Below are 26028 nucleotides of genomic sequence, written 5' to 3'. Positions count from 1 at the left end.
TCATAAGGACAGCTAGAAGCAGAGAATGTGGCCCTCAGTGATCTTGAAAGATGTGGTCAGATTCTGAGTTATTAAGAATTCATCCCAAAATGTGCTGCTGTATGTGTTGTTTAAGGGTTAGATCATTTTACCTTCAGTTTGAAAGACAAAGGCAAGTGGTAAAAATGTAATTGCTATTAACTAGAAGGTTGATGTGAATTGCCAGGTCAGCCAAGAAGCGGTTTTATCATGAGTAAAAGCATGGCTTTGTAAAAGGAGCTATGTCAGTGGATTAGGACTGTGCCCTTTTTTTAAGGTTAGCAATGCAGATATCTCTCCCTCTCTCTCTCATATACACTCATTTGCTTTCTCTCTCTACTTACTGCAGGTATTAGTGAGCTCTCAATAAATCCTATTACTGTATTTTCAGCAGGCTATCCTAATGATGCAAATAACTATAGTAATAACAAAGTATTTCTTACCTGTGCTGCAGAGTGGAGCATGCCTCACAGATGAGATCTTCTCTGGCATGGTATAAATATTTATATGTGGTGGTAGGCATTGTAGTATATTCTTTACTTTCCATTTTAGGATTGGTCACAATTGATTGCCTATCACATATAGCCACTTATATATAGCACTGTGTATTTTTCATTAATTAGTTTTCCCAACTAATTAATGTGAGGTAGGTATCTAAGCATTATTGTCTCCCCAACTGTAGATTAAGTGAGGTGTAGAAGTGACATATCTGTTGTAGAGCTTTATTACCATTCACTGTTCACACCACTGTAGTTAAATTTGCGTTAGTAGCCTGATGGCGAATGCTAGAAAACGTGTTAAAATGTATCTCTTCTAATTACAGTATGTCCAAAGAGAGCATTTCTTTCCTTACACAAGGGTGTCCAAAATGCAGTTCAGACATCAAATGCAACTGGTGGTGTCCTAAGATCATTGCTATAACACCAAATTGTAATTGTGTGTTTCAGGTTAAAACCATTTGTGTGAGGTTTCAGACCAAGAATAAACTTGTTGATCAAAATTGAAAAGGAAAAAATGAATCTAATGCTCTACACATCTTGCAGATATGTATTATCTGCTATTCAAACTGAAAAAATAAGTAATTAATATGATCCCTCTTACCCTGCAGCAGCCTGGTCATAAAAGCTGCATGAAATTCTCTTCATTCTGCAACACTCCTGTGCATCAGACAAGAAATTATGCACATCTTCATTTTAAATTTAATTTTAAATTTGAGTTTTTAGTGAATTAAATATGACAGTGTGATGCCATCAGTACAATATTCCTTATGACATTTCCTCTATTTTAATGTCATTTTAATTAATGCTTTTCCCCTCCCACTATTTCAGTATTCCACACATTTTGTATAGGCCATCCAAAACTACATCATCAGTGTTGTTGGAGGAGCTGGAGGTTTTAGCAGCAAAGTAGCAGACAGTTGAAGTTTTTGGCATTTGGGGAAGCACAAAAGGCAGTTTGAAGTTGTAGGAGAAGACCATTAATTTGATGTTTCTGATAAAAGGTCTGGTAATAAAATTAACATGTAGCCATATTAATTGCCATTATTAGTTTTCATGATCAACAACACACTGAGCTAGATGAGGAGCTTCCTGCTTTCTAGAAACCTTCCAGAATGCCAGTAGTAAAACATTGCATTGGTTACATTAGGTTCACATTTTCAAGGCTATTTTTAAGCCATCAAGACTAGAAATATTTTTTTAAATGAAGGCTTAGTTTCTGTTCTGCAATGATGGTTAGGTTCTACAGAAAACTGCAGTGCAGCAGAATTTCAAGACTGCATGGGGTCCTGAATATGGGTGCCTATTAATCCAAATTGGGTTTTAATTACTGTTAACATTTAATATCTTGGCCAATTATTGTTCAAAAAGCTTAAAAATCCATCGGCTGATCTTTGCATGCATGTAGATGATTTTACATTGAAAAACAAAAAATTGTAGATTTAGTTGAGCATTCCAGTCTTAATGGGTAAATAGTACAATCCCATGTTTGGCTTTTAAGCATGCAGATGACTTTCATGAATAGCAATCTAATTGATTATGGAGAATTTCATTCCTTTAGGTTAATGTAATGTATAACCTCATGAGCCAGAGTCACTTAAGCACCATCAGTTACTCATAAATTTATTTTTTCTTAACTATGGCATACTCATTGAAAAACATAAATGTTTTCTCAGCCTGTATAGATGCGAGTATTACATGTAAATTGACCTATGCTACTTTTAACTGTTTAAAGAAAAAAAAGAGACTGGTCAAGTTCTCTTAGGTTGGATATGTACTAAGAAAATAACCACATAGCACATGTTGCAATTCTAGTCAGAGCAATGGGGCTGTACTTTTACACAGGTATTAACAGGTTCAGGTAAACAACTGCATTGTCCATGCTATTACATGCTATTACTATGTGCTAGTTACCGTGTTAGCTAACACATGGTGAAAACTTTACTTTTTTCCTAGTGAAGACAAGAGACAAGAGTAAGTTGTTAGAGCTGATTTGTATGTCCCAGTGGAGAGAAAAAAAAAGTTGTATAACTGCTAAAAAAGGGGCTACAAATGAATGGATAAAATATTGTCCTTCTGTCTGGAACTAATCCAGCACCCACAGAGCCTGAATGGAAGTTTTGAGTTGCAGGGAACTGCCAGGGCCCTTAGGAAGTGAGGAAATAATCTTGTGTAACATTTTGCTATTCTAGATTTGTTTTAATTTCACTTAGCAGACAGCAATGTGATTTAAAATCTATGCTGTGGTCCTTTAAGCTTTCGCTGGTACTTTCAATTGTGAGTTATTGATACTGCAGAAAAAGGAAAGTTAACCTTGACCTTGTAGTAGCTACATTGCGACCCAGAGCTTTTAAGCCCTCTTATTTTTAATAATAAGGATAATATAATAAAAATGTGTCTGTCTTCTGTGCCATGGAGCCCCACATCAGCCTTGAAAAATGGATATTCCAGGAATTGTATGGCCTAGTGCCAGCTTCTGCAGCATGGAAGATGAACGGAGTTATCATTGAATCTGTCCATAAGGCTGTAATGCAGATTACACTGATACCCTTCAAGATACTGAAGAGGTAACAGACGTCTCTCAAGTTTTTAATAAAATGTAAATCCTTAGTGCTTATTTATCCTTATGTCTGACATGAACCGTAGCAACACTCCTGAGCACATTTTTTCAAAACATGGCCTCCATGGGCATGTACAGCTTTGCTTGGGTTGTCATCTGTGTGCATATGTTAGCAGACTGACAATGCAAAAGCTCATAGCGCACAAAACTCACGTGTGTGCAGTTGGAGGACAAAACGAGACCTCTTTGGAAAATTTGGCCCATCCTGTCTATGCAGATAGGAAATCCTACGGTGTTAAGGGTTGGAACAGGAAGACTTTTTTGCTTTTCATCTTCTTTAGAGAGAAAGAGAGAAGACAATGTACTTTTTGGCAACCTTTTTGACAAGTTTGTTGTTATTAGGGAAGGGACCTCTTAAGGATGAGGGAAGAGGGACTGCAGCAATCATACAAAGAAACACAGTGCTCCATAGTGAAAAGGCTCTCATCCTGAGTTAAAACCCTGGTCCTATTAAATTCTATTTGAGTTTTGTCATTGACTTCAATGGGACCAATATTTTACCCTTGATATCCTGAGGGTTTGGCCTATAGGGAGAAGAACTCACCACCAGTGTTCCCTGCAAGCCATGTGTTTGAGTGGCCACTCAGGACAGATTCAAATGCCACCCAGCTGATTAAAAGAGTACCTACAGCTAGGTTTTTTGTTTTTAGTGGTGTTGCCCATTTGCATATGCCTCGGTGCATGTGAAAAATTATTCCGCACAATGATGGAGAAAAAAATCAGCACATGTATGGAAAAGATTAGAGGGAACATTGCTCACTAGTAATGTATCCTACTAGTCTGACTTATTTAGTTAGGATCCTGTACGGGATCCTTCTTTGAGCTATATGATTAAATAAGAACAGTAGGATACCTTTGACACCAAACAGTCCAGACCCAATATACTCTGACAATAATGCTAAATGGAAGGATTATAATAATGGCATTATTATAAATTGTGGGCCAAATTCCTTGCTTGTGCAAATTGGCACAGTACTTCAGTAGAGAGAACTTCAGTTTACACCAGCAAAGAATTTGGCCGGGTATGTTTGAGAGCGCCCAAAAGTGGACACAGATATGTTCAGCTTTTAGCCAGCAAGTCATGAATCAATACTGTTGAAAATAGGAACATATTAAATAAATGTACTTCCTATGACATTACAATTTGTCATGCCTGATTGTTATGGAAGTAGTGGAGTTGATCACCCCTGTTCTCCACTCTTTTTTCCTTTTGTTTAAATTCAGTGGAAGACTATCTGTCTTTTCGTCAGTACCTGATAGAAAGATAATCCAATGACAACAACTTTGCACTTGGTTTAATGAACATGAAGTAGGAGGGAAATGAAAAGAAATAAAAGAGAGAGAGAATTATTCATGGAAAATTGAACATAGCTTCATTTCTCAACATAAAAAAATAAAGGAATGTTAAAAGAACTGCATACTTGGCAGTGGGATTTATTTCTTCCTACTTTCTCACCTTGGCCAAAATCTGAATCCCCCCAAGAGAGACTTTTTACAATGCTTTTGTTTTATTTCTCTGTACCAGGTGCACTTGCTTTCTCTGTGTTTGTGAAACTAAATTCTGTAGCATTTTCTAAGTATTGCAGCATTCTCCCTTGCAGAACTGTACCAATTGTGCATGCTTTCCTCCTATTTGTCCTCTTTCCCTGCAGCTGTATGTTATTGTCACTTTATTGCTAACTGGTAGGCAGACTAGTGGAACCTCCTGCTTCTGTTTCCCTCCAAAACATCAGCACTTTGTATACATGTGGTATCTTCTGATCTCAATACTGAGAAGTCTGAGTTTGTTTCAAAACTGAGACACCTTACAAGTAACACATTATAATGCATGGGAATTAGTTTACTAGTTTGACCTTATTCTTGATGTTTTTCCCCCCATCTTGTCTTCTACAAATGCAAGTAATGCATGAAGTAAAATTTCCTTGAGCTTGAACGGGATTTTAAAATTAAGTAAGAAATTGAACAGTAGAGTATATCTAGGCTGTCTGGTTCAATCGTCTTTGTTTTATTTTATTTTTCAGTCAGTTTGCTCCCAAGAAAACCTTTTTGTGGAAAACAGGTAAAAAATTGATTTTTTTTTAAAACCCCATATATTGTAGCTGTTAGTTACAGATTCTTCATTTTGCATAGCCCTAGTTTATTTTATCAAATAAAACGGTTTCGAATTTGTGACCCAAACTATTTCAGGGCTTTTCTTCTTTAATAGAATTTGCACTTAGGTCATCTTCAGGTATATGTTGATATAAGGCTGTTGTCAGATGTTACTGGCCACTTTCCAAAGCTGTTGAATTTTAAGTTAAACAAGTGATTGTTAAATCAGCAAAACACCAATGTCACAGTCCATTATCAATGACCCACTGTGATGGGGTGCTAAAAGGGTTTAAATAATTAAACAATCTTTGTAAAAGGCATTGAAATTATTGGATGAACAGTCTTATAAAAATGTGAAATATTTCTGTTGTTGCTATTGGATCTGATTTTCAGAGGTAATGAACATCTTCATATACTTCACACATACTTGTTGGATGCTCTGTCTGCACTTCTGAAAACCAGGGCCATAATTGGTGCTATTATTATTTGAGACAGCTCTTATTTGACATTACTCCATAATGGCCTGCTGTGGGCAATCTTGTGATAGCAAACCTTTTGGCACTAAACAACAACAAAAAGCCTTGTATGTATGTATGTAATGGAGATATAACAAAGGGGAAGGGCTATATTCTTAGCTTCCATAAATATACTGAGCTCTGATTAAATCAGTAATGCTGTACCCATTTATTGCACAGGAGAATTTGGCCCTACAGGCTAGGAAATTCATTGTGACTGTTTGTCCTGGCAAAACATTTTTCTGTAGAGATCTCAAGTAATAGAACTGGCTGTCATTGAGGAGAGTTGGAGTGGGGCAGGAATAAATGCTTATCCTAAAGAAGCACAACATATATCCATCCTCAGTGTTATCAAATTCACTTAGGATATGGTCTTCATCCTCTGACCCCAACTTGTGTGTTCGTCAAATTGCACACATACATGCATGTGAACATGAGCTGGGTTTTTTTTTCAAGTATGTGCAGGTGTTAACTTTTAAAAGTTGAGGTGAATACTCAAGTGGAAGCCAGGCAGCTGAAAGTTTGGCTCTTGATATTTAATGAGGTTTCAAGAGGTAATGACTTCTAATGCCTTGCTCTAAACCCTGTATTTTTCTAACTCCGTTTCCAAAGTTCCTGATCAATGGGGACACTTGAACAAATGTTTAAATGAAAGCACATGAAGTCAATGGTACTACTCCTATACATAAAGTTAATCATGTGTTTAAATACTTTACTGAATCAAGGCCTTAAACAAGGGCTTCACACCATTTCTATTCATCCACTGATCAGAGCATTTCTTCATGCTGCAGTGACTTCAGTGGGATTTATGTTCTTAAAATAAAGCATGTGTAGTATTTTGTTGAGTTGGGGTTTAAGATCTTATTAGGTATACTTGTGTTTTTTTTCCTCTTAGCTATAAAAGAACAGTGGGGGGGTTGTTGGGTGTTTTTTTTTTGTTTGTTTGTTTTTTTTTGTTGCTTCGGAGTATTGTAATTTTCTTATTAACAGGAAGTGATAAAAGATTTGGCAGGTGTTTTATGGCACAATTTGGCATCACAGAACAACCAAAATGGGACAAAATCATCCTGGGTGTAACTCCAATGAGCTCAAAATAGAAATGACTTCAGCTCCATTTCTGTATGTGTTGGTATAGAAAATTAGAAGCTGTTGATGAGGAGCAAAACGGGATTTAACATTAAAAGCCATGAAGTTGAATATATGGATAAAGCTCCCAGGTCTGTTACCATAATCTTTCTTTTCATTTTCAGCAGGCTACTGGAAGACAGTAGTATATGCAATGAGACCCATAAGAAAAGACAGCTATTTAGGTTTGTATGGTTTACTTTATTACAGATTTGTTTTTAACTTACTTTCATGTGTGAGTTTCTCTATTCTTATAGATGAAAAACAGTGTCTTAATTGGTGAGAGTCTCTGGGGGTATGTCTGGAGAGGAATGAGTCATCAGTGATGTATGTATGGAAAGGAATGATGAACACAGGGCTGGTAGCTGAATTCTAACCCTTTTTTATCCAAATAACCTGAGGCATTGGGAAAGTCCTGCTCTAACACATGCTGAATACAATAGGAGTCTTTTAAGTAACTTCCGTGGGTTTTTGGATCAGAACTATAGGCCTATATTTTCTAAGCTGTTCGTGAGTTTTAGGAGCAGCAATTTGACGGTGCCTGTGAAGTGACTGACAAATAGGGTTGCCAGGTGTCTGATTTTCACACGGAACATCTGGTAATTGTGTCTTCTGTCCAGTAAACAAAAAAAAAAACCATAAAATACCGGACATGCAAAATGTCTGTAGGTTTGCCAGATGGTCTCCCAAAAAATACCGAACACGCAGGCTAAAAATTTGTAGAGCAAATCTCAGCCACTCTCCCCGCCGCCCACCCCTGCTAGGCTTCTGACGTGCTCAGAGCGGTGATCATGGCCCCGCCTCCCAACTGGAACTCCCAGGCTGGGAGGAGGGGCCACTTTAAAAACTTCCCCCAGCCTCTCCTGCCATATGGCCAGATACTTCTGGTTCCTCTCCTGCACGTGGGAGAGGCAAGCACCATGTTGCTTTTTGACTGGAGCCCTGCAGTCAAAAAGAGGCTGCAGCTCCTTCCCAAGCTCAGGCGGCTGCAGAGGCTGCCAGCAAAACTCCTTTTGCAGTGAACAGGTGTGTGGGATGAGAGGAGAGGGGAGGTTATCAATTCCTAGAGTGGAAGGGAAGCCCCTGAGCCCCTTCCCTGCATAGGGCACCTTTTTGAATGAAGGGAAAGACACAGCAGGGTCAGCTTCTCTCCCCCACCTCTCCCACTGCGCACACACCTTCCCTGAATAGGCTGGCTAGCCTCTGGCAGACTGGAGCCTTAACAGTTAAGGAGGCATGCAGGACTGGGAGGGGAGAAGGGGAGGAGGATATCTTTCAGGAGTGGGAAGGAAGAGAATCTCCCCCAGCCCCTTCCCTGTATGAGGTACATTTAGGGAGGAATGGTTGGCCACATCTTGGCAAGCCCCATAACTCCTTCTCTGCAATAGGCTGGCTGCAGTAAGGAGCAGTGTCTTGTAGCTCTAGCTAGCCCACCTGAGAGAGAGGCTGGGGGGAGAATCCCTTGCAAGAGGGGGAAGGAAGGGAAGTCCCCCCAACCCTTCCCTGCATGGGGTTAGTGTTGCCAGGTGCGTGGTTTTCACCTGGACAATCTGGGAATTGCGTTTTCTGTCCAGTAAGAAAAAGAAAATACCGGATATACAAAATGTATTTTTTTTTCCCTGCTGTGTCTGGTGGGTCCTTTTTTTTTTTTTTTTTTTTTCTGCCAAGTTCAGAATTTTTTCTGAAAGTATCTGGCAACCCTACTGACAAACTAACTCTCTCACTCACTTGGGTTTGGCCCCCAAACCCATCCCATTTCTTGTGATTATTTTATTGCCAGTTGAAAGAGATGAAACACCGAATAAAGAGTGGGCTAGGCTTCTTCCCCCCAAGCTGTGCTTATATTTAGGGCTTTCTTCTATAATTGTTCAGTTCCAGATGCAAATTCCCTCTTCCCAGAGAGCCACTCCTTTATATCTTTAATTAAGTTAACAGGCTTCATATGCCACAGTGAATCAACAGCAGTCAATCCAAATTTTCATAGTTTCCACTCCTGCCAGCATGGCAGGTCAATTGAAGACCCTACTAGCTTTCTTCAGTACTCAATTTGAGACATCTAGTAAGGGACTGATTTTTATGAGTAGTGACCACCCACAGCTCCAGTTTAAATCAGTCGGGATGCTTGTGCTGAGCAGCTCTGAAAACCAGACCCCTACTACTAGATGTCTGAAACTGAAAATGCAAAAATAGGAAAGGCTTTGGAAAGCATAGGACTTACCATGTAGCTATGCATGTATTATATAGGCTATTATTTCTTTAGAAAGCGTGTGTAGGAATGTATAGGTGTGTTTTGAGTGGTTTTAAATGAAAAACTTGACAAGCCCATGTAGGTCTTTGGGGTCTATGTACACATCCCCACACAGCAGGTCTGTAAGGTAGAATAAATCTGGGCTAAGAAAGGAATGATGTTGTGACTAGTGGATCCATCAGAGAAAGATCCATAGTCTGTTGTCTCAGGCAATAGATAAATTATCTTCTTCCCTCAATGAAGGGCAACCTTGTTTATCTGAGTATTTTGGGATGGGCAGCTTCCAGAGTCTTCAGATAAAGAGAAGTTCATAGTAATTAATGTTGGTTTCTAAATCAATGCTGCATTTGTAGAACAGAAAGGAATTGTGGATAATCCAGCATTTTTCAGATGATGAGATTTTTAGATAATCAGGACACAGTTGTACTTAATTTCTGTCTCTCTCCCCTACAGAAAGACAAATACAAGAGGGCCGTTGTTAAAAAACAAATCAGGAAAATGTCTCAGCATCAATTTGCCCATATAGTTTTCTTTCTTGTTAAATTTTTAAAACTTTTTTCTTTGGAAACCTTTTCTGTTTCTTTTTAAGTGTTATCACATTTGTGGTCTTTCTACTGTGCTCTTGTTATTTGTTTGATCTCCCCAAAATTGATACTAAATACTGCTGATCAAATCTTTGTAAGACTCTAATGAAGGCCAAGCAATACATTAAGCTTGTCTGGATGTTTAATATCAGTTCGTTAACTCCATAATGACATACCTCTCCGGTTCTCTAAATGAAAAAGAGAACCTGTTTTTGCTGGAAGCAGATTCAACCCACACATCCTGGGCTTTTCATTTATGCAAAATGTTGTGACATGGCAAAATATCACATTTTAAAAAAAATCTAGTCAGACACTTGCAAAAATGTATATGTGGGCAGTTTTACTTTGGTTTTTACACAGCTGGGAAAAGCATTTTGTTTTTTCATTTGCAGGCAGTTTGTAAACTACTCATAATAATCCAAATTCTGCCCTCAGCCTTCTACTCTCAGTTTGCTGTATACTTGGAATTATTGTTTTTGTTTATGCTAGCAACTACCATGTGCAAGATGCTTTTTAGCCATTCAAGAATGGGCAGTTCCTACTCCAAGATGTTCACAGTCAAAGATTGGACAGGCAGATGGAGAGGGAAAAGGGAGCAACATATAGCAATTCACTGTAAGCAGCATGACAGAAGATGGTCTTTAAAGGCATGTCTACACAGCAGGGCTAAAGGAAAATTAAGCTACACAACTTCAGCTACGTCAATTGCATAGCTTAAGTCGAAATAGCTTAACTAGGCTTTTGGCGCTTTCTACTCAACAGGAAGTCGAAGGAAGAACACCCTTCCTCCAACTTCCCTTACTCCATGTGAAATGAGGGTTATAGGAGTCAGAGTAAGAAGTCGTCCAGCTCAACATTATTTTGAAATAAAGGCTTGTAGTATAGATGCACTCTGTTATTTCAGAATAACGTCAGTTATTCCAAAATAACACTGCTGTGTAGACATACCCTAAGAGGTGTTTAACTGTGGTTGGGGTGGTAGGCAGCTATGCTGGGACTGTTATGCAGTGGTCTCCAACCTTTTTAACCATAAGATCACATTTTCAATCTAAGTGCAATGTAAGATCTACCTCAAACCCAAATACTCTTGCCCTGCTTCCTTCTTGTCTCTGCTTTGAGGTCCTGCTCCTGCTCCACTCCTTCTCCAAGGCTTCACCCTACTCACTCCATCCCCCGTCTTCCCCCATCTTCAATCGCTTTCACAGGCTGGGGTAAGGAGTTGAAGCACAGGCTCTGGTCTTGGCTTAAAGGATTCGGCATGTAGGAGGAGCTCCAGCCTCAACCAAGGGCAAGGGTTTGGGATCCAGGAGGAATTTAAAGGTGCAAGCTCTGGGAAGGAGTTTGGGTGCAGGGAGACTCACGTCTGAGGCAGGAGGTTGGGTGCAGGAGGTGGTTCAGGGCTGGGACAGGGTTCAGGGTGCAGCCTCTGGCCATGGTTTCCCATTATTCCCCATTATTGACCAATGGGAGCTGCAGGAGTGGTGGCTGCAGGCAAAGACAGCATATGGAGACCCTCAGCTGTGCTTCTGTCAGGGGCCGCAGGGAGATTCCAGCCACTTCCAGGAACAGCAGTTACCATCAGGATAATGACTCCAGCCATGACGGGTTAGGCATTTTAGAACTCATTACTCAAAGAATTAAATTTAAGCGTAAGAGAGACATGAAAATTTTGAAATGCACAGAGCAGTCAAAAACCAAAACTAAAGCACTTTGCAAGCTGTAAAAGAAGTAACAACCCTCCATGTATGTTGGGTTAGGAGGAGAGTGAAGGACAGTGCGTATGTGTGAGAATAACAGACACATACACAGTGTGTGTGTGTGTGTGTGTGTGTGAGAGAGAGACAAAGATTAGCATTGCCAAGCTCCCTCCTTCCCCTTCTCTCTATGTGGAGTTGGGGTACAGGAGTGGGAGCAGGAACACCTTGATATCAGCACCCCCACTTCTCCCTTCCACACCCTGCACAGCAAGCAGGAGGCTCTTGGGGGGCAGCTTCAAGGCAGAGGGCAGGACATTGGGTGGAGGGGCAACTGAAGTGCCAGTGCTTGATTGCTTCCTGGCCAAACCAGTCAGGATCACCTGTCAGAGGGAGACCCTGCTACCTTCAGTCTTGATTTAAAATGTTCCTAGTATGGACAATCCATCACAGCCCTTGGTAAATCATTGCAAAATGATTAACTATCCTCACTGTTAAAAATGTATGCCTTATTTCCAGTCTAAATATGTCAAGCTTCAACTTCCAGCCACTGGATCTTGTTATAATTTATCTTAGCCCTCTATTATCAAACTTCTTCACCTCATGTAGGTATTTATAGAAAGTCACCCCTTAATCTTTTCTGTGTTAAGCTGAACAGATTCAGCTCCATGAATCTGTTGCTATATGGCATGCCTTTCAATCTTTTAATTGTTCTTGTGACTCTTCTTTGAATTCTCTTCATTTTATCAATATCCTCCTTGAATTGTGGCTACCATAACTGCACAGGGTATTCCAGTACTGCTTGCACCAGTACATATCGAATACAAAAGTAATATACCTTCCCTACTTTTACTCAATATTGCCCAATTTAAAAGTCCAAAAATGACATTGTCCATTTTGACCATAACCCTTTCCAGAGTCACTTCTTCTCAGAGTAGAATCTCCCATCCTGTAAATATTACCAGTTGCGCCCAGTTTACCAATCCAGATCATTCTGTATCTCCTCCCTCACCAATATTCTGTTATCTGCAAACTTTGTCAATACCAATTTTAGCCAGTTATTAATCTACTTGGCTATGCATCGTGTTAATATTATATCTTTCTAGTTTCTTAATCAGTGTCATGTGATACCAAATCAAAGCCTTACAGATATCTAAATCTATGACATCAAACACTTTATCTTTTATGAACTAAACTTGTAATCTCATCAAAAAAGATATTGTTAGTCTGATAAGATTTTTTCCAAAACACAAGTTGATTAGCTTTAATTATATGACCCTCCTTTAATTCTTTTTTAATCATGTGCCATATTAGTTAGTTCACCATTTTTCTAGAGATCACTGTCAGGCCGACAGGCCTATAATTACTTATGTCATCCCACTTATTCTTTTTAAATATTGGCACAACATTAGCTTTGTTGTAGTCTTCTGAAATTTGTACAATCTTCCAAGACTTATTGAACATCAACATTAATGCTTCAGAGAACATTTTAGCCAGGTCTTTCAAAATCCTTCAATACAAGTTATCAAGATGCACGTTTAAAATGTTTAGCATTTGTAGCTGCTGTGTAACATCTTCCTTATTTACTACTGGAAAGGAAAGTATAGTGTCCTCATTGCATGATAGAACCATATCCTCTTGCTTTTTTCCAAATACAGAACAGGAATATTTATTGTAAAAATCTACCTTTCTTTCATTATTATTGACATTTTATCATTCCATCCAATAATGGATAAAAATCATTGTTGGGATTCCTTTTGCTTCTAATGTACTTAAAAGAACCTACCTTTTAGTGTCCTTAATTCTGCTGGCCATAGATTTCTATTTATGTCCTTTCACTTCCTTTGTCAGTTTTCTAATATTCCTATCTTCTGGTTTATATTCATTGCTATCAGCTTCTCTGTATATTGAGTGTTTATATGTTATAGCTGCTATCACAGTCCTATCGCAGTGAATTCATATATATAATGGGGTTGGAGTGCATTTTCTTTGTACTTATAAATGTAATCAAGTCAGGATTATTTGTACCTAAATTATCACTAATTTTGTGATCAATTACTCTTTATCTGTCAAGATGATGATGATGATGATGATTCCCCCATTTGGATGCAATTCTTTGAGTGAAGAAATGATTATCTGTAAAATTTAGAAATTCCAAGAATATTTTAGTACTGGTAGTCTAAGATCTCCACCATACCTCACTCAAATTAAAGTCCCCCCATGTACATGCAGCATTTTTGCATTATTATTGACATTCTATCTTTCCATACAGTAATGGATACAAATTATTGTTGGGATTCCTGCTCGCTAGTCTGATTTGATGGTGTGTAGCAGACACCAACTAATGAATATTATCTGTTAGAATAAACTTAAAAAACAACAAATGGTCTGGTAGCACTTTATAGACTAACAAAACATGCTACCAGATCACTTGTTTTTCAAGTTTATCCTGTACAGACTTAACTCGACTACCCCCTGAAGCATCTGTTAGAATGTTGATCTCTAAGCATTCCAGATTGATTGTTTCTGAGTTGTCAGTAACTTGGAAGTAAATAATGCCATTTTGACGTAGTGCCATTCCCGTACCCCTTTTGCTCATATGATCCTTCTTAAATAGATTATAACCAGTGCTTTTAACATTCCAATCATGCAGATCTTCCCACCAGATTTCAGTTACACATCTAAGTCATGCTTATTGAGTTTTGTTTTCTGCTGCTGATAGCCATCAAAACTGTACACTCCTTTGTCCCCATAAAAAGTGGGCCAATGTTCCACAAGAGCAGAACTCTCTACCGTATACCATTTAAGCCAGCAGTTCAGTTGCAGGATCTTTTGTCTCCTGTCTTCTTTCTTCGTGAGATTCAAAGAGTCTCTAGAAAAATCATTTGAACATTCTTCTCCATTAGCATCCCTGAAGTCTTCTGAAATATCATGAAGCAGTGTGGTTACTGCTGATATATACCCTGTCACTAGTGGATCCTTGCCCTGGCACAAATTAATCACTGGTTACTATTTATATTCCAACTTTCCAGAGAGGAGGGCATGTGGTCAGCTACACTCACTGCCATGGTTAAACTGTAGCCCAGAACTGTCGCTTTTTAGACAACAAAATCCAGATCCTATAAGTTGCCAAATATTTCCTTCAACATGGCAAATAACCTTGGTTCCCATGAAGTTATAAGCTGAGCATAATCAGCAACTTACAGCATCAGGAAGGATTTTAAAAGAAACGTGTTTATAGTATGCCATTTTTCCATACAGGTCCTACCGAGCAATATCTTTTCACACCTGCATGGTGCAGTCTTAAAGTCCGCAGTAATATGGAAATCCTGTTGCTGTTAATGAGAATTCTGCACATGCAGAGAGAGCAGAATATTGCAGAACTGAAAAGAGATTTTCCTAGAGTTTGAATCCAAAAGATTGTATTGTTTAAATGTTTATATATTGCAGCTTTTGTAAATTTTCTTTTTATTTTTTCATTTACATTACTTACAATTGGTATTGAGCTGCTAAATCTCTAAATATGATATAAGACCTTCATTTTTTCAGCAGCAATTCAGAGTCAACAAAGAAAGCTAGTTCTTTTTTAATGTAAAACATTTGTCAGATGCCTATGTAATTCTTCTGATGTGTGATACCTGGAAAAGCGCACACTCGCTTTCTCTCACTCATATGATGATGTGTGTGTGTGTGTGTGTGTGAGTATATTAACAGTGATAAGTGTTATATATAAAGAAAGATATGGCAGGTGTTATATGCTGAATATGTGTGAGCATTAGGCCAGGTTCTATTTTCAATTAGAATGATTCTGGATTTACAATTCCATTGATTTCAGTGGATTTATTCCAGTGCTACACTATTGTGACACAGAGCGGAATTTGTCCAATGTTTTTCTCCTTTTTAAACATTTTTATTTTTCGGATGGTGCTCTAGGGGTAACAGAGATAGCACAGGGAAGGCATCTGGCAGCCGGCAAAGCAGTACAGAAAACGAAATGAAATGGACAGACCACCAGAGGCCATGGAGCAGCACGGACTCAGACAGTTCCAATCGCAATTTGAAGCCAGCCATAACAAAGACAGCAAGTTTTGGTGGAATAACTGTTTTGACAAGAGGAGATAGCTCATCAAGTAACAGGAGTACCGGCAAACTGTCTAAAACAGGTAGTTACTACTGTGCTTTTGTGTCTGCCAAGAAAAATGAGTATGATTGTGTTTCTCTGCAGCCATTCTGTATTAAGAATTGCAAGTGGAGTATGTACTTACGCTATTGCTCCATATGTGTGCATGTCTGAATATTGTAACTGGGTTGACAGTGTTTAATTTTAAAATGTGAATAACAAATCCTGATATTTGGGGGTGAGAAATTTATGCAAAGTGGATTTGTGTATTCATTGTTTTTCATGACAACACTTTTTTTTTTTTTTTTCTTGAATGTTGTATGCAATTGCATGATGGTGGCTGCGAAGATTGTTTTTTCTGACAAATCACTTTTTTTTTATTGCACAGAGAATTGAATGATGTAAAATTTGTCTCCCCTCAAAAATCCAAAGTCCCTTTTTCTGAAACGCAGACTTCTGAAGTGGCCATCTGCCTCTCACAGCGGAGCTTCTGCAGATAGTCAGTTGCCAGTCTGCCTTGCTAAGGTTGAATCAAACAGTGTAAAGGAAGCTAATGCAAATTTTGGATTCTGAAGTCTTTCCATTTTATATTGTAGCTCCAATTAAATGAAATGGCAGTTTGTGTTTTTGTGTTTACCGTTCATGGATACAAGGGAGAATCCTGGTGCACTGATCTATATGACTCCTAACCCTGCCATTTAACTCTTTTATGTGCTTTATATTTTTGTATAATTGTGTAAAATAAATAATGAGCCCATCAGATTCCTTCCTCAGTTTTGGTCATTTGATAAATACAGTACAATCCCAATGATAATCAATACTTAGCTCTTAGTGCTTTTTAGCTTCAAAGTACTTGTCAGACATTAAGTTAATTAACCCCAATTCATCAAACCTCAGTTAGCCAAATACCATTTATCTCCCCTGAGGTTGTGCCATATTATTTGCAGCACTTCAAGCTTTGTGTTCAGGAGCACAGTGAAGATCTGTCAAAAAGCTGAGCTGAGCATTGGACATTTTAACATTTTTCAAGTCCAAGTGTACCAAAGAGTTTTGGCCATGTCTGCATACTTGCCCATTTTCAAAAAACATCACTAGCTCTTTTATAACTTGCTGGTCACGAAGCTGAATGGGAGCCTGAAACAAACTTTTATAAGGTCCTAGTTTCCGATGTCTTTTAAAGCCTGTGGTAGGTGAAGGCTATAGGGTTGTTTGTTTGTTTGTTTGTTTGTTTGCTTGTTTGCTTGTTTGTTTGCTTGTTTTTGTTTTTATGAGCCAAATCCTGAGCTCTTTGTTCAGTTTTTCTCTGTCCTCATCTAGGTGAAATCCCACTGAATTAAGAATTTAATGTAATCTGTGTTAAGACCTCAGAATCTGGCCCAATATAGTCATGCATGTCTAGATTGTATCTGGCTTTATATAGTCATGTAGTTAGCATCTATGGTAGTTATATGACTTCAGTAGTACTTAAATGACTTTGAAAATACTCCCCACATTCTCAGTCTGTATGAATGATAAGTGCATTGAACAGTGCTACACACAATATGTTTGAGCCTGATTCTCAGCTGGTAAGAATTGTCATAGATCCAAGGCTTCAGTAGATTTTTGCATTTTATTCGAATTGAGCCCAATATGCATAAGTTAATGGAAAGGCATAACAGCTCAGTATAATCTGTAGTGCAGTTTTTTATTGACTGCATTTCTCCTCAGCAGACACTGCAGAGACACAAACCACTTGAACAATCAGGGAAATTCAATCTTGTGCATTTGGACGCATGCGACCTGCAAAAGATTTAACAATTTAAATTGTTTTTATAGTGCTGAAATCAATCATATCAAATGATGCACTTTACAAAAACAAAATCCCTTAAGAATTCTAATAATTTCAGATATATCTGCACTATATACTCACTAACTCCCCACTTTTCAAAGGACAGTGCTTATAATGTATTAAAAACCACTATAGTAATGTTAAAATACTATGTTCTTTGCCAAGTGATTAGGTATTGTAACTGCTTTGGAGGTGTTGAGGTTTTAAAAAAAAAATAAGTGTTTCAATTTGAAAGCTTGTCAAGCCACAGGAAAGGGAAAAGAAACTACATAAAAAGGGGAGGGAAGAAAAGAGCAATACTGGATGTCAAAACAGACTCACACTTTCAAAACTAGGATATAAAGTGAAGCTGTCAGTCACCCTGGAGGTGTCAGGGGAAATAGGGCTAGGGAAAGAAACAGATTCAGATGTTATCACTGAAGTGTTATTTTATGGCAATATAATAGCTGAGACTGACCATTCTAAAAAACTGGAAAAATACTCTTTAATATATTGCTCTCTCCCCTCCAGAGGACACTATGTGGATTCATGAAACAGTCAGTGCCTCCATACACTATTTACATACTGACTAGCCGGTCAAACCTTTACTTTTACCATTCTGAAGTTGTGATATTCACCTTGACATTTTCAGCATTCTGTAAGCAATTTATAGAGAATATTACTAGTACTGCAATATTCTTTCACCAAAAAATTAAGCATTCTACACACAATATTTTAAAATTCTGCATATTTTTATTTGTCAAAATAAACTCCAGTTTCAATTTTGATAATTCATTTCATAATACTTGTCCAAGTATGTGAACAATACACACAACAGCAAAAAAGATTGCCCCAGAGTAGAGAGTTAAAGAAACCCCTAACACAATCCATTTCCAGTTGGGGAGCACCTGTGGGAGCATTGTGGGGTCTCCAGAGCCTAGACCGCTCTGCTCCTATCCTACCAGAGCCCAGTTGCAGACACCTCCCAGAGCCTAGACACCCATACCCTGCTTCTCCCTCAGAGCCCAGCTGCAGTGCAGCCCCCAGACACCAGCACCCACCTCCCTACAGAGCTCAGCCACAGGGCAGTTCCAGACCAGACACTTTGCGCGCACACAGTCTAGCCATGGGGCAGCCCACAGGCATCAGCTCTCTCCATCCCTCTCTCAGCCTTTACCGTCCAACCGGGGGGAAATAGTGTGATGTGGCCCTGCCCTTTCTCATCCTTTGCCAGAGCTGGCTGGATCTCCCAGACTCACTCCCTTCCCATGGAGAATAAAGATCAAAGAGCTTGCAACCTTCAGCGCTGCCAAGCTAGGTGCACGGCTCACTGCAGTCTGGGCTCCCCTGGTCCTAGTAATGGCCAAAAATTCTGCAGGGGAGGTAGGGAATTCTACATTATTCTGCATTGTGCTGTGGCACGGAAGTCTCCCGGAGGTAACAGCTAAATGCCATCTTTCAGCAGACATGCAAGGCTTTTTTTTATGGGTTTCTATTGAGATTAGAGACAAATAATGCAGTTAACACATTTGCACTTATGTACAATATACAAGAAACCAGCTTACATTCAACCATAGGTCACATGATTCATCATCACCTAAAAAGATAAAAGATTAAAGGATTGGTAACCATTAAGCAAGACTACAAACACCTGACAATCATCCTGATGCCATAGCGGTGTTATCAACCGAATAATGTCATTTGGAAAAAGAACAAAATTTTAATTAAACCCAGTGTATGCTCAGAGATAATTTGAGGAAAATATTCAATAATACGGTACCAGCCAACACAATAGATTACTGTCCTTATTGGTCTAATTTCTGGTTATTGCCTTGGAGAAAAGGTGGCTGGGAGATGTTTAGTGATGTATAGGAGTCTATCTACAAGATCTGGTGGTCCCTTTTGGCCTCTTTTTTTACTCTGTCTTTTCTGTATCACTTCAGCCATCTGGTCCCACCTTATGTAGGACATAGAACACACCTTTGTGTTCAGTTACAAAAAACAAAAGGTCAGCAGAGAAATTATGATGCTGTACTCTCAGAATGAAATGAGCTGCTCTATATCCATCCTATGCTGTCTTTCCTTTTTTTACTATTTATTGCATACTGTACTTGTGAAGCTTACTAAAAGAATCCATTTTAATTCAAAAGCACACTTTGTATGTTCAAATATCATGTTACTTGTTGCCTATATATTATGATATGCCACACATTAAGGTATGTAGACAGCTGCATTATTAGAACTATTCATCTAATAATTGTTGGAGGGAGAGATAATAGTTCAACAAATTACTCAAGTCACATTCCTGTAATTTGTGACATCCACATCTTCAGGTGTTTTAGATGTCGGTAACATAAAAGTCCTCTTTTTCAGATTTGTTTCAGCATGCCTATTTGTGGTGAAATGGATATCCTTGCATGTGGATGTGTGTCTCATGGATATTCAGCTCCTGATCACTTTCATGACAGCAAAATATGGCTATTAGTTGGATGACAACCTTTTCCCTTGCTGTTTACAATCATTTTTGTCATAATAAAAGAAAAAACATGCATTCTATGTATATTTATACGTACGTAACATATTATTTATGTAAAGATTGGCTATTAATAGGAACACACAAACAATATATCTTTATCTTCCTTCTTTATGGTACAAATTTTCCTTTTTACAAGAGTACAGGATAAACACTGGTTGAAAACTATTCTCCCCTCACCTGCAAAGTTACAAACAGTTGGCTGTATTTTAAGCACAGTTACATATGAATAAATCAGTAGTGCCAACAAACTTCATTGGAGCTACTGTTATAACTAGGGTCAAAGATTTAGTTCAGGTTAAGTGCTCTTTTTCAGGTTCTGTGGGGCAAATGCAATCTATACTGCAGGCATTTAAAAGCATTAATCTTTTAGATAAAGAATCCTGTAAATTATGATTGAGTGGCCTGGTTTTTTAACCAGTTTTCTGCTCCTTTATGATTCAGTCAAGATGATGTGGAAAATGTTTCTCCTAATAAACTTGAGAATGCAATGTGTGGGTACCTCCTAAGCCTACCATGCTAAAACATCATTCCTCTTTCCAGAAATGCCAGCTGTGGACAGGTATCACTTTGCAGCAGCACTTGAATACCAAAGTGATAAAAGCAATATAAAGATGAATGATGGCTAGGTGGAACAGATTTTAAAACTAGCATATCAACTTTTCTGGTGCTGTGAAACGGCATCTAAGAGGATGGTACTTACAAAAATGATGAACAGTGTGTCACTGCTGAGAAATTGGCCCCTTAGGGCAAGCAATGAGTGGATAATTATATGGGCCAGCTGGTAAGGAAGGGAGTATTTTTCACTGTTTATAGAGATACCTTTGAAGGATGTAAACAACAAAAAGGTAGATTTAATTAGGCTTGTCCAAGAGGTGAATTTAGGAATAAAGATTCAACCAAGCAAAGGTGAATTTAAGTTGAGCATTTAGGGGAGTTCAAATAGCAAGATCAAATGGACCGTGAAATAGTCACTCAAGGAAAGTGAGGGGAGCCTTGTTTTGTGGGTCTTCTCTTCAGACCTCCCACTCCCCTCTCCTCCACCCCACCCCGCCACAAAGAAACCACTAGTTGTTATTCCTGTTTCTTCCCCATTACCATCACTGTTTGAACTTCACTATCATTGTGGGGTAGTTAGTATATAATTCATACAAGTGTATTGTAATAAGGAAGGGATGGGAATGTCTAGGTTCTTGTTATTCTTATTATGAAACCTTAAACATTTTAGAACTATCAAAAAGCATAAAGGAGAAATTATAAAAAGGTGGAGTCACTAATCAGCAAGAGAGGTACCGCTAATGGAAAGAATCAATGGCTATTGGCTATGAAAGACAGGGTGATAGGTGAGCGTGTGGATAGGTAATGTCTGGTTTGCTAGAATCTCAAAATTTCTGGAAAATGGGCAGATCTGATAATGATTCCATCTAAAGCTAGCAAGTCTTTCTTTTCCAGTCTTCAGAATGCTGATTTTTTTTTTCATTCTAACTATAGTACATGTAAAAGCTGCTGATCAATACAGCAAAAGGGAAATGATTTGTATATGCTACCAGACATAAGTGTTTGAATTTAACTGAGACAGAATGGCTAGAGTTGAACAAAATGGTAGGAAATAAGTTGTAATAGTGATGAAATAATCAAAATAGATAACTACTCAAAAGAATCATATAAACATGCTCAAGAGTTGTTAAGCAAAAATATGGAATGGTTCCAGAGTTTCAGAAATTTTTTCCAAAGTTTCAGAAATTTTTTTTGTTTCTTCAAGTTCAATTGTGCAAATGAATGAAAACTGCCTATTGATGTAGAAGAGTAGATCACTGATGATCCTGCTAGTGAGCCAGTTTAAATACCATCACCCTAACTGAAATGTAGCAGTCATGAAATCATAAATCAGTGGCGCTTAAACTGCGGTCTACTGATAGGGTTGCCAGATACTTTCACAAAAAATCCTGAACATGGCAGGGAAAAAAATTGGTTGAGGAAAAAAGGGGGGGGGAGGAATGGGGGACCAAACATGTTGACCACTCCCCACCAGATGCAGCAGGGGAAAATGTCCCCGGTGGCCTTCTGTCCGAGAAAAACAGAAAATACTGGACATTTTACATGTCGAGTATTTTCTGGTTTTTTTTACCTGACAGAAGACGCAATTACTAGACTGTCCGGGTGAAAACTGGACACCTGGCAACCCTATCTATGGACCACTTGTGGTCCATGGCTGCCTTCCTGGTGGTCTGCAGCTTGAGCTCCACTTGCCCCCCTTCTACTGTCCCTCCCCCTCTCCACAGGAGGAACCCTGCGCTGGTGCTCCAGCCTCTGGCCTCTCCCCACATCCCCATGAGGTTTAAGCACCAGCACTGGCTTCCTTCTGGGAGGGGAGGAGTCCTGAGCCTTCTCTCCGCCAGATCCGCCTCGGGGGAGGGGAGGGGAAATGCTGATCCAGAAGCAGCAGCTCTCCAGGAAACTCTGGGTCAATGTACAACTGCCTGGAGGCTTTCCCTGTTACTCCGTTTGGCCAGAATCTGGCCAACAGGAGTAGCAGGAGGCTGTGCCTGAGACATGGTGCCTGGGTGTAGTGCGGGGCACAAAAGCAAGTAAGTGTCCGCACCCTACCAGGCTCCTGACCCCACAGCCACAATCCGCTCCTGTACCCTTCTCACTGGCCAGACACCTCCCCTCCAGCTTGTTCCTATGCCTTGCTTCCTGGCCAGACACCCTGTCCCCACCCTGCTTCTACACCCTCCCTCCTGACCCAAGACTGCACCTTCCCTTCTTCTTATCACCTGCCCCCTGGCCAGACACCCTACTTCCAGCCTGCTCCTACACCTCACCTCCTGCCCAGATCTTACACCCCACCTCCCACCCCAATCCTGTGTCCCCTTTCCCTATCCCACTCACTGGCAGCTCTGTCCTGCACACTGAACCCCTCACTTTTGTCACCACCCCCGAGCCTGAGGGGGATCCACAAAATCCACTAACCCCAAAACTCCAGAAGAGTAAATCTGGCCCATGAGACTCCCTGTCCCTCCCCCTCACCCCATGTCGCTGGAGCACCAGGGAAGTGAGGTATCTCAGTTGGGTGCCATAACAGTGAGGGTTGTGTGGGGGGTTGCTTCTCACAGGTGTGGTCCCCAGCTGATTTGTCTGTGGGTCTGTGGCTGCCAATCCAAAAATGTTTCCTCACCCATGCCATAAATAAAAAAACACAATGAATTCTTTTGTGTTGGACATAAATTAATATTTTACTTTTTTAAAAATGTTTGATAAACTAACTTGAGAAAGGTAAAGCACTTAATATTAAATTATTAAATAGATTTCCTTTTTTACTGGTTAAATTAAACCATTCTCCTGAGCTGCAGCACTGGTAAAATAGCTGGGGCATAATTCTGTAATTAATGGTGAGTTTCTATTAGCAACTGATGGCCCATGGAAAAGTTTGCATTGAGCCAGGTGGGCCAAAAAGTTTGAGAACCACTGACATAAGTGCTTGTTCCCTTTTAAACTAGGTCTCCAGCCTTAATGGCAGTTCTTTAGTATCAACTTAATTCAAGAGCACTCTCTATTTATTCTTCAATACTCACAAAATGGTAAAGATCAATCTGTGATGATGCCTTAAGAACATCTGAAAGAGAAAGATCTGAACTTCATAATCTTCTTTTACACGAACCATATTGCCTTCAATGTAGCATAAAATGAGCAATTTAAAGAATCCATGTCAGGGCCAGTTGGCATTACTTTAAAATGTTTTAGTCATAATACAAAAATCTCTTGATTTACTTTGTCCTTGATAGAGGCCTCTAAACAGTTTTTATATTACAGATCCATTATGAGATACTGCTAGTGAGCAAAAAAGAGCAAAAAACTAAAACATGAACTAAAAGAAAGAACCAACACTGAAATTAATGCAAGGTAGCTGGTCATATATGGGGAAAAATCTAATAATTCTATATATTCTATTAAGAGAAAAAATATGTTCCTGCTTACTACTATTGAATTTGCATCTGAAAAACTGAAATGAGCAGAATATTGTCTCCAAGTTGGAAGAATTCTTGCATGGCACATTCATCATCTGAGGGGGCATCTATAGGCAAAATGATAAAATGAAGCAACTTCTCAGGAGTAAACATTCTAAATTTCTGATGTGAAGATTTTCAGCAAACTATGTAAACCTTTCTTGGTTGGAGATGTACAGTTTCCAAATACATTGTGGAAATTTTTCTGAAACTTCCATTAGTCTGTTGGTTACTTGTTGGTTGATTGCCTGACTGATTTAAAAAAGAGGGTTTTGTGCCCCTGCAGGCCTATGGCAGTCGGTGGAATCTTCAGAAAGATTGTTGTTTCTTTGTTTGCTTTCAGTTATGTATGTTGAAACTTTCCAGGAGCATGAAAATGACCTTGATGAAAACTCAGATTTTACACAACAGGGGACTCCACAGAGATGCCCTGTATTTACAAAAGCTACTGCAGAAAGGTTTGACGGGTTACACGATGTTGCTACTATTGCTGCAGTTTCAGTGAAAATCTGGACTGATCTAATTGCTAACAGAGAAATGGACCCAAACAAGAACAAAAGTGAAAAATGATTCAGGGAAACTATAGAAGGTGTTACTAATCCCACATGAATGATCCTCAATGTAAAAGTATTATAGGAAGAAAACACTGATGGAATATAATCCTAAATTCATTCTTTATTTATTTCCCTTTGGAAGTCAAAATTGCAGATCCAGACATATTTGTGAAGGGAGTTGTGTGAGTTTGTTGCATTGAAATTTTGGAAAAATTGTCAAAGTAAAAATCAGAGATGATTGGATAGTTTTATTCAGAACTTTGACTATTTTAAAACACCTTCACTATTGCCATTTGAGCATTACTGGATTGTGGTTTACCATATTTGCATTGTCTAGAAGCTTTTTATTAGTTCAAAAGCAAGTAAGTTGCTAATATTGTAAATATCTAGCAGTGAATATGGAAAAACAATACACCTATCCAGTTAGTAGGCCGGGAATTCAATTGCTGTGTTTTTGCTTATGGAATTGTAAACTTTTTACATTTGGGAAGAATATGCCTTTTATGTATGATGAATAAATGTGACAGTAAAGCAAATCACATAGCATGTATTCTGTGTTCTTTTTCATTATTTGGTGAAAGAGGGAAGTACTTTTCAGAGGGGAGGGGGAAAAGGAGGTTGTGTAGGTGGGTTTAAATCCCAATAGTTCTGCTTAAAATTGAGTTTGCTGGAGCACATACCATAAGGAGACTTCGCAGTCTGATGAGTTAGGGGATTGATTACATAGTAAATACTTTCCATCTTTAAAATGTTTTATTACATGTAAGTAACAGCTTGAATGGAAGGCCTGGCTTCCTTCATAACTGTGATTCTGTCTTTCAGGTTCAGAGTCTTCCAGCAGCGCTGGCTCCTCAGGATCGCTGTCACGAACACATCAGCCTCTCCAAAGTGCATCCATTGTCCCTGGAGTGACAGCCAGCCCTTCAGGCAATGTTTCCTATACAGAGAATGGAATGAATGGCCAGGTAGCACCGAGCAACACCAGCTATATCATACTTCCACTTGAAGCTGCAGGGATACCACCTGGCAGTATCCTCCTCAATCCACACACAGGTCAGTCTGACATTCTGCCATCTCACGTTGCTTTTTTTTTAGGAAACACTGCCAACAGCATCACATACAAAAATAGAATGTCACCAGTCTGCAAAGCAGCAGCTGCTAGCACTGCCTTATTAGTGGGGAAATATCTACTTTGGTTTGGAAATCAGATTTGTTTGGATGTTTTTACAGCTGTGAGCAAATATATGATGGCTTTGCAAAGGCTCTGCACCATGGCTAAGAAAGACAAAAAGCATGTCAATATAATTTTACCACGTTGGTTTCCACTAACAGCTAAGGTCCCAATCTTGCAGAGTGCTGAGTACTCTGTTCCCATTGTCTTCCCGCTGCTTCCAATGGAGGGCATTCAGCATCTTCCAGGATCGGGAACTCTGAGTATGGGCACTTTGGAAAGGACCAACATACAATATCCAACACCATAGAAGTTTAGCATGATAACAGAAGAACAAGATTTGGAGGCTCAGTTTGAATTAGCTGCCAAGAGTTTGTATTCCTACCCAAGCTATTTGGTCAGTTAGGGTCTGCGTATTTAAGCTGAAAGTTGTATGCATACAGG

General features: G+C 39.1%; 1 protein-coding gene across 6 annotated transcripts in view; it reads left to right on the top strand.

Annotated features, from left to right (window-relative positions):
* The window catches only part of ARPP21 (cAMP regulated phosphoprotein 21), a 266271-nt gene that overhangs the window by 165638 nt on the left and 74605 nt on the right, over window positions 1-26028 (top strand). For 4 of the 6 annotated variants that reach the window (XM_089776566.1, XM_014574047.4, XM_006124004.5 and 1 more), the window contains 4 exons: window positions 5157-5194; window positions 6992-7051; window positions 15326-15555; window positions 25236-25466. In XM_089776566.1, coding sequence (XP_089632692.1) covers window positions 5157-5194; window positions 6992-7051; window positions 15326-15555; window positions 25236-25466 — 559 coding nt within the window. The remainder of the gene's footprint in view (window positions 1-5156; window positions 5195-6991; window positions 7052-15325; window positions 15556-25235; window positions 25467-26028) is intronic. The other 2 variants (XM_014574051.4, XM_006124005.5) reach the window with 1 other exon arrangement.

This window comes from Pelodiscus sinensis, chromosome 2, assembly GCF_052426305.1.
Source record: "Pelodiscus sinensis isolate ZL-2025 chromosome 2, ASM5242630v1, whole genome shotgun sequence".
Lineage (NCBI taxonomy): Eukaryota > Metazoa > Chordata > Testudines > Trionychidae > Pelodiscus > Pelodiscus sinensis.
This window is presented reverse-complemented; position numbering and strand designations above follow the sequence as displayed.